At 44.6% G+C, this 13,941-nt stretch overlaps 1 protein-coding gene across 6 annotated transcripts in view; it reads left to right on the top strand.

Moving 5' to 3' along the window:
• The window catches only part of dock4b (dedicator of cytokinesis 4b), a 102,453-nt gene that overhangs the window by 55,933 nt on the left and 32,579 nt on the right, over nt 1–13,941 (top strand). For all 6 annotated transcript variants that reach the window (XM_075471398.1, XM_075471395.1, XM_075471396.1 and 3 more), the window contains exons 13-25: nt 100–225; nt 2,773–2,897; nt 3,295–3,457; nt 4,480–4,586; nt 5,676–5,829; nt 7,216–7,313; nt 7,493–7,576; nt 8,141–8,241; nt 8,984–9,065; nt 9,562–9,732; nt 10,760–10,952; nt 11,345–11,481; nt 13,496–13,630. In XM_075471398.1, coding sequence (XP_075327513.1) covers nt 100–225; nt 2,773–2,897; nt 3,295–3,457; nt 4,480–4,586; nt 5,676–5,829; nt 7,216–7,313; nt 7,493–7,576; nt 8,141–8,241; nt 8,984–9,065; nt 9,562–9,732; nt 10,760–10,952; nt 11,345–11,481; nt 13,496–13,630 — 1,676 coding nt within the window. The remainder of the gene's footprint in view (nt 1–99; nt 226–2,772; nt 2,898–3,294; nt 3,458–4,479; nt 4,587–5,675; nt 5,830–7,215; nt 7,314–7,492; nt 7,577–8,140; nt 8,242–8,983; nt 9,066–9,561; nt 9,733–10,759; nt 10,953–11,344; nt 11,482–13,495; nt 13,631–13,941) is intronic.

The raw sequence follows: 13,941 nt of genomic DNA, 5'->3' as shown, positions 1-13,941 counted from the left end.
GTTGCTATGCTGTACTGTAGAAGAATCATTGCCATGTAATAGCTGTGTATGAATATGACATTTCAGGTTGTGAAAGTTGGTGTTTTTCTACTATTCTAGGCCTGGCGGTGGCTCTCCAGCTCCTGCACGGGGACATAGAGCAGCTGAGGCGGGAGTACATGGTCCTCTTCACCCGGGGCGTGTCTATCACCAGGAAGCTGGGCTTCTCCGACGTCATCATGCCAGGTGGGACGCCACACCCGATTTCTTTCCACCACCCTGCTGTCCTTAAATCAATAAATTAGCTTCTACAAGTCTTTTTTAATCATCCAGAAGTTTTTTTTAATACGCAAAAGCAAACGGATAACGAGCTACTTTCATAATTTGTAGGTTAAAAAAATTATTACGAGGCCCCATTATCTATCAAATGACTTCTTTTCTTCCTCAACCAATGGTCCATTTGTTTACAATTAAAGTCCCTGTGTTATTTACTGCCCCAAGAGCCTGGTTCAACAGGAAATGACACATTATGGAAGATGTCATTACATAGTACATTTAACAAGCCACTCTTGTAGCAACACGGCTTATTTATCACTCAATTAATCCTCTAACCACTTCAGCATATTCAACATATTCTTCTTCTGCTTTGCTGACGTGTGCACTTATTGTACTTCCAGGGATCACTTGGCCATCACTTGCAGAATTGTTGCGTTTGGACGTTTTCATTCTGGTTTGTGCCGTAGGAGCTTTTTCGGGTCATAAATTAGGGCCTGATTAATAATTTCCGTCCGTTTGCCTCCTGAAATACTTGTTGTGTTGTGGGCCCAAAGGCCCTGCGGTCAGCACGCATCGAGGTAGATGTCGCACACGCCCTGCACCAGGTCAGGTAAAAGCAGAGAGATGGATTAAAAACAGTCACAATCATCATTATTTTGGAATGTGAGAGAAAATGAGACCATCTGCAAAGAGGCAGCTCCCTGCAGGGAAGTCGAGCTTGACATAGAAAGGCAAGAAAAAGACAAATTGGGACCTTCTTTTTGCTACGTAGGGGTGCTAACTGCTGAGCCACTGCCTGCTACTTCTACCCAATTTTACCGCTGCTGATGAGAACTTACACTTCTTCAGGACCTCGGGTTCTTTAAAAGGATTGGGCAGGCAGCAGGTGTGAAAGGAAGGATCATAAAATGAGCCGGGAAGCACAGTGAAACGATCAATGTCGGTATTTATAGTTTGACATTTCAGATGACAACTTTTGAGGCCATAAAGTTTCTGATGTCTGTTCTGTTCTATTTTCTACTGTACAAGTCGGCCTGCCCTTTAAAGTCACTCATATCTACCTCGTGCACAAGTTGAGAAGACTTTTAATTCCACCTTAAAGCCCCTTCGGAAAGATGTAATATTTAGGCTTCCCGAAGACAGGCAGCCGTCTGATAGCCTCCTGTCTGCATGACGCAAACCCCTGCGAAGCGCCTCAGGCTCAGCTGGATGGAGCCTTGTTGTCAAGGAAACAAATGCACATCCGCTCGAATGTAAGATGAAGCAGGGGACTAAACATGTACACGCTCATATTTACATATGCAGGAGAAACAGCAGTGAGGAAAAATGCTGTTTTAATAAGGTTTCTCACTCATTTACGAGAGCTCATTTCATTCACATAGAGAGGTGTTCTTTTACATGAGACAGGAATGCTGTCTGGCTGCTCAGATAAAGAAGAACCACAGACTGCCCCCCCTCCCAATCCCCCCAGCGCCTCACTAACACAGATTTATGTTCACCGTCTCTTTCTTTATCTTTGTCTGGCTGCAAACCCTTAACGCTGAGTGCTCTCACTCTTTCTGCTTTTGTAATTCTCCCCTTGGGCAAAGCAAACCGTCTCTCCTCCTTCCTCACGGACTCCTATTCCAGATTTGTATCTTGAGCGTGTACGGTTGCACGTTTTTCTCTCTGTCCAGCTTCCCTGCCTCATCCGGTTTCATTAAGAAGCTGCTCTTTTTGTACGTTTGTGTGTAAAAGAGGTTCAGTAGCCGTTTCTGTTGTTAGCAGCAGAAAATAGATGCTGACAGATATATGATGTGCGCACACTTTGAGGTTTTATGAGAAAAAGCTATTCCTGTTTGTTACCCAGCATGCGTTGCACTGTTTTAACTTCACCTTCAGAGAGAGATAAATGTACATTCAGCTGCAAGCATTAAGAAAAGAAAACCCCGAAGAAACTAATAATTTAATCAAAATACGATGTTATCAAGATACGAACAGAAAAATGACTAATTCAGCTTTATTCTTGGTGTTTTTTGTCATTTTAATTCAGCAATGCTTTAATCTGTGATCGAATCACCATAGTATTTATGCTTTTAATCTTTTAATGTCACGATGTAATGAGTAAACAAGTAAATATCTTTACTTGTTTATCTTTGTTTTCCGGATCACAAGCAAAAAAAGGTCCTCAGCCTTTCTCTCCATTGTGGTTTCTTTTGACCTTTCCTCCTCCTTGTCAGAGCCTCATTAGAGGCCTGGTGTGACACGTACAAATGTCCTCGCTGTGACTTTTTCTTGTTTATTAAAAACCGACTTTGGTCTCGCTAAATCCGCTCGCAGCCACGCTCAAATGTCATCGCTTTGGGCTCGTTTTCATGTCGGCACGAAGTAAAATCATTTAATATGTCTCATGCAAATTACGTCCACACCTGCCGCGAAGAATTACACGGAGAGGAAATCTGCAGAGTGCTCATTAATAATGCTTGCTCACATGCATAATCGAAGCCTTGTTGCCTTTTTCCTTTGCTGTTTCTGCAGGAGAGATGAGGAATGACCTTTACATCACACTGGAGAAGGGAGAGTTCGAGAAGGGTGGGAAGAGCGTGGCTCGGAACGTCGAGATCACCGTCTACGTGCTGGATATTGACGGACAGATCCTCAAGGTAAACTCGCATTCTTCGTGATTCTCGTGTTGAGGCGCTTCATTTAAACATGGCTGACCCAGATGAGGGCTAAGCGCCTCTCCTGTGTGTTGCCCGTTTCTGGTTCAGCAATGTGACAGTCTGCCTCTGTGGTTTCCTGCTCTGCCGTGGCCTTGGAGAGAAAATAGAGTCAAATATAACCCTGCTGCCACTGCTGCTGCCACCACATGGCACGCAACCCCCCAACACATATAAGCTCACACGGAAACCTCGTCTTCCTCGCTTTGTTGGGTGCAGATGTTTACGCTCCTTTCGGTTCCTTTCTCTCTGACATATTTGCTCGCCGTGACCTTCCTCTCTTTATGTGTTGTTCTTTATTTTTCCCTCCACTCTTCCACCTCCTCTGTCCGTCTCTCAGAGTCACGTGGCGGCTGGCTCGGGTGAGCCAGGTGGGGACGAGTACCACTCCTTGGTGCTTTACCACAACAACAGTCCCCGCTGGGCGGAGCAGATCAAGCTGCCCATCCCGGTCGACATGTTTCGAGGATCTCACGTCCGCTTTGAGTTTCGACATTGCTCCAGTGAGTGAGAATGGGATGTGGGAAAACCTGTATGTGTCTTGGAAAAGCTAAGATGGCTCCAACAGGCGCCGCATTGTATCTGCGTTTGATTGACCAGGGAAGTCTTTCTGCACATAACCGATAACCCCTGGAGCTGCACTGAATGAAATGAATTTTATGAGCTGGTTTTGTCCCTTTTTGTCTGGAAGCCACTCCTCTAGCATTAGGAAATGTAGGCCCAAATGCAGTGTGAGCTTGTACAGCCATTTTCATAATTACTCTATTTTGTCCAGCTTCATAATTCCAAATGAAGCAGACCTTTAATGGTGAGCAAAATGTCGCTCTCACTCTTAGCCTTTTTTATCTGGGCTGCAGGGAGAAAGCAGAGTCTCTTCTCTCATAACAGGCTGATATTATTATGGCCCAGCCAGGAGGCTGTGCAGCTGTGTGCAGTAGGTATAGTAGCCTTATTACTGCAGGAAGTGGCCCTGTTAAGGGTCCAATTTAGACCTGTGGTGACACCAAACTGAAGAGGCGATATATAACGAGCACGAAAGCTCCCGACCTCTCGGGCAAACTTCCTGCTGAAACATGATTAGCTCATTTTCAATTAAGACCAAGTTCATATTTCTCTGGATTTGTTTTTAAATGTTATCTTGCGTTTGTTAATTTGTTATGGGAACTATGGTGTTGCTTTAACGGTACTAAAGGGAATGTCAACAGTAGCAGTGGAATCCTTCCTTATCTCTGGATGTTTGTTGAGAGGTTTTGTGATTTCGGGCCTCCTCGGGGGTCAGTGTTTGCACACCCCACACACCCCATGATTAAGCAGCTCGTAGAACGACCTTTAGCAGCAACAAGTTGAAGTAATTGTGTTTTTAAGATCCAGCAGAAGAAATCAGCGGTGCTATTCACGCATAAGCCTAAAGGAGAGCTGTTCTTCCTTAAAATGTATTACTTTTTGCTGTTTGTTTGCTTGCAGCCTGTGTTTTTTTCTTTAAATTTTGGACTCAGTATCAGGTCCGTGTGTTGTTGTTTGACAGCTAAAGACAAAGGAGAGAGGAAACTGTTTGGCTACTCCTTTGTTCCTCTGATGCAGGAGGATGGCAGGACTCTGCCAGATGGCACCCATGAGCTCATTATCCATAAGGTAAGAACCCAACGCCCCTCGCTAGCAGGACTTTGCACGAGCAACGTGAAATCAGATGGATGGTGCCCTTGGCAGGATTTTTTTTTGCACATGTAGTGTTCTGACTGCACTGCAGAGATCAGCTCCAAGTTTATTCCGTTAATTCGTAAATTGCAGCTTTGAGATTCTCCTAACTGAACCCACTCGCTGTTTTGAATTGCACAGGTGTTGCCATGGATACTTTAAAGGGGATTACACCCTCTATATGATTATGTGAATCATTCTCTCTAAATAGCAAAAATGCACTCGTCCATCTTATCATACTGTTTAGTGCCACTGGCTGACAAACAGCTCGCATCGCTCTATTATAAGCTGCCGGGCCAATGACTAATGCCCTCTTATGCAACATTCTGAGGTTGAATTTGACCATGAGTGAGAGCCAGTCTGCGTGTCGCCAGCTAAAATGTCCAATATCTGCATCTCTGACATTTCAAAAAGACCCATCTTTCCCCAAATTCAGGGTTTGATGCATTAAGAAAGTCAGTAAATAAAGTGACCATTATCCTCAGTCTACTGCAGCACAGGCCAGTGTGCAATTCAGAATAATTGCAGACTACTTGCTTTTCCTCAGCTGCAGGCGAAGGGTGTGTACGTAAACCTCCAGCTTTGTGGAAAACAGAAAAATGGGCAATCATACATTTCATTGGCTGGGAGGGATTTCAGCAGCGTATGCAAACAAAAACTCCAGTTTTAATTGTTTTCCTGTCGGTGGCCAAACCTGTGCCCGACAACTTTCTTAGATGAGTCTGTCCCCGTCGTTAAGGGGGTGAAGGCCCATTGTAATGCCAGATGGAGAGTTGCTGACGAGCTCAATGAAGCTGGCATGGCCTAGTTTCTCCTCAGACCCGAAATAGACTCTCAAGAATCAGTCCAAACTGTGTGGTAGGTTTGGATCTCAGGCAGCCTCAGCTGTGCAGGGTATCAAGGCTGCTCAGTCCCCACAAACATTTCATAATTGGCTTCTGTACGAATATTCATCTCAGAACAAGGTTTTGGCATTCGATTGATTTTATTCATTCTTCTTCTTACTCTTCTTTCCGTGCTCTTTAGTGTGAGGAGAACACCAACCTGGCTGACTGTTTGCGTTATCTGAAGCTGCCGTTCTCCAAGGCCAATCTCCCGTCCAACAATCAGACGCTGAAAGGCCCGAAGGAGTCTTTCTGGATCACCAGCTTCCTCTGCTCCACCAAGCTCACGCAAAATGGTAAAGCAGACCCAGGCTTTAACATCCTGGCCTCTTGCCCATTGGCGGCCACACAGAAAGTATCATCCAGGTCCCGGTAATCCGAAGAGCTTAAGACGTTTCACCTCTCATCCAAAAGGCTTCTTCACTTCTAAACCATCTAAACACGTTATAAGCCGATACTCCCCACCAACGAGCTTAGAACCGAATGAGCCTTTTGCATGAGAGGAAAAAACGTCTTCAAGAACCAAGACAGAGAAGTTCAGTTGGCCTTATTCCACCTCCCAGGATCACACAGAAAGCAGCACAATCTCTCCTAAAATGGAGAAAGAATCTGCATTGAAGATCCGTTCTCTCTGGGCAAAAACCCATTAAAAACTCAGTAACATCTGGCTTTTGTTCTCTTTGGCAAAAAGGGACAATCGGCACTCAGTCCCAGATCAAATGACTCAGCAGTCAATTTTCAATCTACGGTTCTAATCAGCCGCAGCTCAGATGGGTGGTGATGGAAACCTGCAGGGAGGGTACCAGTTTTTGCAACTTTTTCCTTTTATGTGTCTCTACTGCTTTTGTGCCATCCTTACAGCTTGTAGGACTCCTGAATAATTAAGGTGTAATTCCCAGATATTGGTCTTAAACCTGCATCCTTTAACTATCAAGTCAGTGCAGCTATCCTCCAGACTACGTCGGCCTCTTTTGCTCATTTGGCTCAGGTTGTAAGATCGTGTTGCATCTATTTCTCTGTGCTTCTAAACTCTCGCCAGAGGAAATAAGTACTTGTGTGTACAGGGATTTAACGCGCCTGTTGGGCCTGTTGACCAAGCGGTAGGTACGACTTAATGTTTAACTTCAGTGAGGTTTAAGAACAGGGGATGACACCTGCACTTCATTCCTTACTGTTGAGAAATATCGAAGTCAATTTACCTGCAGATTTTCCACAGCCTGCGAGCAGAATGGGATTGGTTTGGTTTACACTCTGTCAAACATGGGCAGCAGTTGCATTATAATGTGCATTGTCATCTTGAATTGATTCTGGATGTACTTCTGAGCTTTTAACAGAAAATAGATGTATTAGAGACATGCTTTTAGACAAACAAACAGTAATGTCTCCGCACAGACAAATTGAAGAGACTACTAAGAGACTTTTTACTTGCGGCTTATGTTTTATTCATGTGTTTGTCTGGGGATTTGGGCTTAGGAAAATGGCTTTCTATCTCTCTTATCCCACAGCACTCGAAAATGTCGTTATTTGTTTGGATTCTGTGGCATTCTGGGGCTGTAATTGAGTTTGCTTTGTGATGCGAGCTGCATTTTGCTCTCTGTTGAGATGTGAGCTGCAGTTTTCTGCTCCTGCGAGTCACTTCGGTGCTTTTCTTTAAGCTTCTTCTTCTCGCTGTCTTCCTCCAGGTGATATGTTGGACCTGCTGAAGTGGCGAGCGCACCCTGAAAGGATCAACGACAGCCTCTCAAAGCTGAAAGAGATCGATGGCTCAGAGATTGTGAAAGTAGGCCCCGCAATCAGATTCTCTGCCTTGATTCGTTTGTGCTTCTCTGAGAACTTTTTTGTGTTTCTCATTTGATTTCAGTCCTTGTGTATTTGGACTCTGAAAGGTTCAGAAAATGGGTTTTGTCCAAATACTGAAGCTCTGCCGCTAACTCCCTTTTGTTCTGCTCTTTTTACAAGTTTCTCCAAGACACCTTGGACACCCTCTTTGGTATTTTGGATGAAAGCTCCCAGAGATATGGGCTCAAGGTGTTTGATTCACTGGTAAGAACGTTTTTTAGCCCATATGGCGACTGCTGTCTGATTGTGCCGGAGGATCGAGTGATGTAACGCTTCACAGCTTGCTGAACCAGTCCCGTCCCGGTCATGCTGCACTGAGATCGATCTTTTTTCCCTCTCTCCTCTTTCTTTGTGTCTCCACTTCTGTCTGTCTCCACATCGGCCTGATACACAGGCACACTTTCTCCTCTGTTGAGCACACGCTCTTATCAAGTTTGCTTTTGTGGCTGCAAGATCAATCCAAGTAACTGGACAAGTGGACTTTTCCTCTGTGGTTTGAACTAATTCAGTTCTCTGTGTCCAACGGTTTGCAGACCAGAAAAAAAAAAAAACTCAGATAAGCTTAAAAAAAATCTGTACATGTGACAGACAGGATGCCACTCAGCATTCAGATCATTAATGAAAGCTGAAACAAGCTGATACTGAGTGTCACACAGTGGGGAAATTAGATTAATTTTACAGCTGAAAAGCTCCTTAAGGCCAGAACTGTATTTTAAGGAGCTGAGCTTTCACGTTGAGAATAAATACGTCTTTTCTGTTTATTTCTAGGTTCATATCATCAACCTCCTCCAGGACAGTAAATTCCAACACTTCAAGCCGGTCATGGACACATACATCGAGAGCCACTTTGCTGGAGCTTTGTCCTACAGGTGTGTAAAGTTTCTCCCTTTATCTATTTATTTCTCCAGCATGGAGTACGGAGGCCTTGCCCACATATTGTGTTTTGATAAGGTATGGCATGAGCAGGCTTGTTAAAGGAGGTTAGTTAAAGGAATCAATGGTATGCTTATGGCTCCCCCTGGTGGAGGAAAAGAGAACACAAACGGTCTCATTTTTCCTCCCATCCGTAACATATTCACACTAATACATATATTCACAACATGCTGTTCATGCTGGCTGTCTTCTTCACACTTCTATACCTGTGAAGATAAAAGTGCTGTCTTCTTCTTATTCTTCATCTTTTCTCTCTCTGCTGCCACCTCCACCTGTTTTACACTGTTTTAGTGTCTCGTTTTAATAAGATGACACATAAATCTTCTAATTTGTTTTCACCGTCTTCATCGGGAAGATATCTTTAACCTCTCACTTCAATTTAAAATGCGGCGAAAAACCGAAAGCAGTAAAAAGGTGAAACAAGACTTCACATTGCGCTCGTCATTCATCATTGTTGGAATTCCCCGAGATCTTTGCCCTCACCTGCAGCATTTAGTTCAGCTCTGTTGATGAAATAAGTTTAATAGTTTTCATCTGAACTTGATGAGCCCATCCTGGGAAGGAGGGTTGCATTTTAAAACGCAGTATTGCCTCATCGACTGTATTTTTGTCCGCTTACGTGGAGGTGATGCAGCTCGAGGTGTTGATGCTGTGCATGTGTGTCTGTGTCTGCTCCAGGGACCTGATCAAAGTACTGAAGTGGTACGTGGACCGCATCGTTGATGCAGAGCATCAGGATCACATCCAGCAGGTGCTCAAGGTGAGCAGTCGTAGCTTTGTTTTTTTTTGTTTTTTTTGTTAAATTTACACACATACGCCAATATACCGCCCAGAAACACAAGCTAGTTTCACTCCTGCGAACTCATCTCCCCTCCAGAAGTGAGGGGACACACCCGTCCTCCATCTATAATACCACATGCAGTTTTAATCAGTGGAAACACTCTGCCTCTGGTGATGGGAACCCTCATCACTTCATTCCAGTAATAAATGCAGAAACATTCTGCAGCAGAATTAAACGCTGGTCTGTCACGCAGCGATTAATAAATAATGCAGACTCTGCGGACGTGTTTGCAGTTTCCATTCACAAGTCACTTAAAGAGCGGCCGATTCTTTAACATTTAAGGTTCTGGCTTTATACTCAGTTAAGCTCGAGTATATTTCAATCTAACTGTCTCCTGTAGTGCTTTTTATTCAAAACAGACCAGCTCTCCCATTAACTTGCGTGCTACTAAATCACTCTTCTTTCTGTCCTCCAGGCAAGCGAGTACATCTTCAAGTACATCATCCAGTCTCGCCGGCTCTTCTCATTGGCCACAGGAGGCCAGAACGAGGAGGAGTTCAGAGTCTGCATCCACGAGCTCTTCATGTCCATCCGCTTCTTCCTCTCGCAGGAGAACAAAGGCATCAGCCCCGTCGCACAGACGCAGGTGTGTGTGGGCGGAGAAATCACGTCCTGAAACCCCTCATCAGCGGCGCTCGTCTCCGTCTGGGGCGTAAACGTGGGCCTCTCCGTGGTTGTGTGTTTTCTTTCTGGAGGAACCGTTAATGCAGTTGTGATGGGGGAGAAATTGGCTGTAATTGAATTTCACGCTGCCGGAGGCTCCGGAGACGGAGGAGGAATTTCTGTGACAGCTTTTCCTTTTTCCGGTGGGAGGTCTGCACGGCGGGGCGGCCGCCTTCACTGATTTCAAACGAGACCAAAACAAACAAGCTAAAGATGCCAAAGATAATCCTAATTACACACCGGGAAACAGATGCTTGTGCGGTTGTGTCGTAGCGTCAGCAAACACCGTCTGTGTGTGTTTTTCTATCTTTTTGAACTGGTATAACACTCGGCTGCAGTTAACAGCCTGTCGGAAAGAGTTATTGAAACAGTTGAAGTAATCCTGTTAGAATCACAGCGAGGCTGCTGGAGACACTATCATTAGATATTCCAGCTGTGCCCTGTCCATGCTGGTCTGAAAAGCTCCGTTTCATTCCCCCACTGACTTCTGATCTGGATTAATCTGTATCCTCAACATAACAATAGCTGTGGGAGGATTCAGGGCAGGCTACTGTTAATCCCAGTTAAGACCTCGCATGCAGCACATTGACATGCGCTGCACAAAGCTATATAATTACACAATTCATCAACACAGGGAATTTGGCCTGACGGTCGTATAATTAACATGACAGAGTTGTTTTGTGCTGTGATATATAGAGCAATAAGTGCACTGTGTTTGGTAGCATTTTGAAATTGTATCTATAGTGTCTGTTCGTACAAACAACCTTTAATATCTGAACCAGTTTTTGTTCTTTCTGAAAATACTTAAAAGGAGGAAAAACTCCACTCTGGAGCTCCATCATCTTCATTTTGCCTTCCATGTGTCGAAGATCTAAATGTCTTTGACCATAACAGATGGTATCTGTTCGATTAAGCCCCCATTTGACTGAATTTGCCCTCTCTCCGTCCAGGCGGTGTTCCTGCGGACGTTCCCGGCAATCTATGGCGAGCTGCTGAAGATCTTCACAGTGCGCGAGGTGGCCGGTTTCATCAGGGAGACACTGGCCAGCCTTCCCACAGCTGTCCACCCCGACAGTCCCCTGGAGGCCGTCAAGCTGCAGTGCATTACCAAGACAGTGGAAAGCCAGCTGTACATTAACCCAGGTAAAAACTCGGATTGGTACGTGCACACAAACACGGAACCGGTAACTTCATGCACAAAATGCAGAAGATGAAGCTTCTTCTGTCCTGTAGTTTGCTGCTTGATTGTGTGCTCCCCATGTGGGGACATTTAATGGCACATCTTAGCTAACTGGAACCCTTCAGTGAATGCAAATCCATAAAATTGCTCTTAATAATGGCTTTACAATTATTCAAATTACTATGTCAGTGTTTCATTTCCCACATGCTCCCGGAGGCTACGAGTAGCAAGAAAAACATCCCTCATGCCGACCACATTAACGTTACACAAGAGTTACATTAGTGATGTTAATTAAGTGTGGCGGCGAAGCCAGAAAGCACTTCTGTTAATGTCTGAGGACTCCTTTGTGTTGCAGAGTCGCGATGCATCCTGCTGCCCGTGGTGCTCCGGGTCCTCCAGACCCACATGCAGGAGCAGAGAGACCTGGTCATGTGTGCCCGCATCCTCACCAGCATGCTCTCGCTCGTAAAGAAGGAGGAAAGCAGCCCCGTGGTGAGTATTACACTGGCAACCGGGAGCCATCGTACTGTACGAGCTGCCCATCCTTCGAGAAATGGGTCATTTCATGTGTCCTGGATTCAGGCTTCTATTTCCAAGGCTGTCTGTTAGAATTCCGACCATTCTAACTTTGTAGAGTGTCAAAAGCTGCATTCGCACTGTAGGAACCTTTGGCAGTTCCTATAATCTTTTAACCCTCCTGTTGTCTTGTGGGTCAAAAGTGACCCACTACCATGTTTAGCTGTAGAAAAAATACCTTAAACTATCTTTTTCCAACTTGAAATGTTATGACTTTTCCTAAAGGGACCCCATCATTAGAAAAAGTCACACGTTATTTTTGTTTATGTTTCCATGTGGGCTGTACACCACTAGGGTACAAAGATTGTCTTATGGGTCATTTTTGAGCCGTGAATTATAAAAACATTTAAACACCAGAAAAAAGTTCAGTTTTTTCCCTTTCAATATAATTAATTCAGAAGTAATTACTTCACATTTATATAATAGCAATAATAAACCTTTATTATGTAAAAGAAAACTGAAAACAAGAAAACTGTTGGTCCAACTGACAGTTGGTTTGTGGTTAAAAAAAAAAAAAAAAAAAAGTGTAATCCTGAAAACTGGTGATTGTCTTTTTGTATTGTGTAACAAAAAATACATGATAAAAGATGTGTTGAATTGAGTTGAATAGATAAATAACAGGTTTCATCATACAAAATAGATTTTGGATATAAAATTCAATTAAGTTGCTTTATTTTGGGGCTTTGGTAGGGCGGGTCATTTTTGCCCCGTAGGACAAAGGGAGTAAACAGAATGTTAAGACCGCACAAGGGTTAAGGAACGGGGCCGTTTTTTCCCGCATTCGCACATACAGGAACTCTGGACCACGGCCCTCAGTTCCTGGAACCATTTCAGCTCCTTCTCCTCAGCTGGGTCTGTTCTGGTTTCCATAGGAACACATCTGACGGAGGTGTTTGGTGGTTAGTAGCTCCGCCGCTTGTCATGTTGTCACGGCTGAAATGTTTCCTCATACGACACGGACACAACCTTGGCGTGTTTAATAAGTTAAACCTCCACGTGGTCTCCTTTGTCTGCGGCGCTCTGCTCTCCTTCCTTCATGAAACCAAGAAGTATGGCCTGTCCTCCATCCTTCGTCTCCTGACTCTCTCTGTGTGCATCAGTCCCGCATCAGTCCCCATCAGATCCGACTCATGTGGGAATGCAAACTGAAACGGTTCCCCTGGGGAAGGGCAGCTATCAGAACGGAATTCGAGGAGGACCGTTCTTATAACGGCTCTGTCCGAAAGCGGCTAAAGATGCAGAAATGAGTCTCACCGGTTTTCTTGGCTAAACCTTACACCAGCAGATTGCTTTCCTGCATATCGTCAATTAGTCTTTGGTAACCAGGACACTGGCAGGTGTGCAGTTCACTCATGAGACCCATCGGTTCGGCAGTTGGAACGGTCCAGGTGACTTTGAGTCGCAGCTGACGTTTTCTGGCTCGGACTGTTTGCTGCCAGACGGGCTGCTGGTGGAAAACACACAGCAAGCACAGAGTGGCAGCGTGTTTAAAGGGAGGTGACAGCAGTGGTAGCCAATGTGCCAGTGAGACTCCTTCTTATTATCACTCCTTCCAAGACCTGTCTGAGAGACTACAGGGAGATGGACGCACATTTGCACACGCACAGTTTTTCCCTCACTCTCTTTGAGCTGCTTTTCATCTTTAGTCGACTCTTTAGCTTTTGTTTTCCGCCTTCTTTTATCCTTTTCCTTTCTCAGTTCCTTCGTAGTTTCAGAACGTACCGCGATGACCCGAAACGTAGTTCCCTTTCCGGTTCAAGACTAATTTAAACTAGATTAAAAAAAAGAAGGACAAGGCAGCAGCTTCAGACTCGGATCTGAGGTTGAATGAAATGAAGTATCAAAGGGTTTCTTCTTGACTGAATGCTGAAACTTTTATTACCGCCGCTTGCAATTCAGTTCCAAGTTTTGTGTTTTCTCTGTTGTGTAGGAGCCTGCCGTCTCTGAGGAAGTGGAGCTAATTGTGGAAAGCCTGCTGGGAGTTTTACTGAGGACCATCCTGGAAATTAGCAACCGGCCCCAGCCCGCCGGACCTGCCATGAGACTGCAGTTCCAGGATGTCACTGTATGTGATTGTAATCCTGTGCATCAGTCTGTATCTGTGTGTGCGACTCAAAATAGTTCTGGATCTTATGAAAGACTAATTAGGGAGTTTATTTAGCTTTGATTCCTCTCACATTATTGATATTAATGGCAATGATTATGAAGTTGGTTAATAATGAGATCATGATGATGGAAACACAAACATAATTGGATGTTTTTTTTTTCCATCTGTAATAGACTTCCGAGCCGCAGCTCGGTCTGGTTCCCATTTGCGTGTTTATGTTTTGCACATTGAAAAAAAGCAGGAGATACAAAGGGCTCGCTTTAACAAAT

Source organism: Odontesthes bonariensis, chromosome 8 (genome assembly GCF_027942865.1).
Source record: "Odontesthes bonariensis isolate fOdoBon6 chromosome 8, fOdoBon6.hap1, whole genome shotgun sequence".
Lineage (NCBI taxonomy): Eukaryota > Metazoa > Chordata > Actinopteri > Atheriniformes > Atherinopsidae > Odontesthes > Odontesthes bonariensis.
This window is presented reverse-complemented; position numbering and strand designations above follow the sequence as displayed.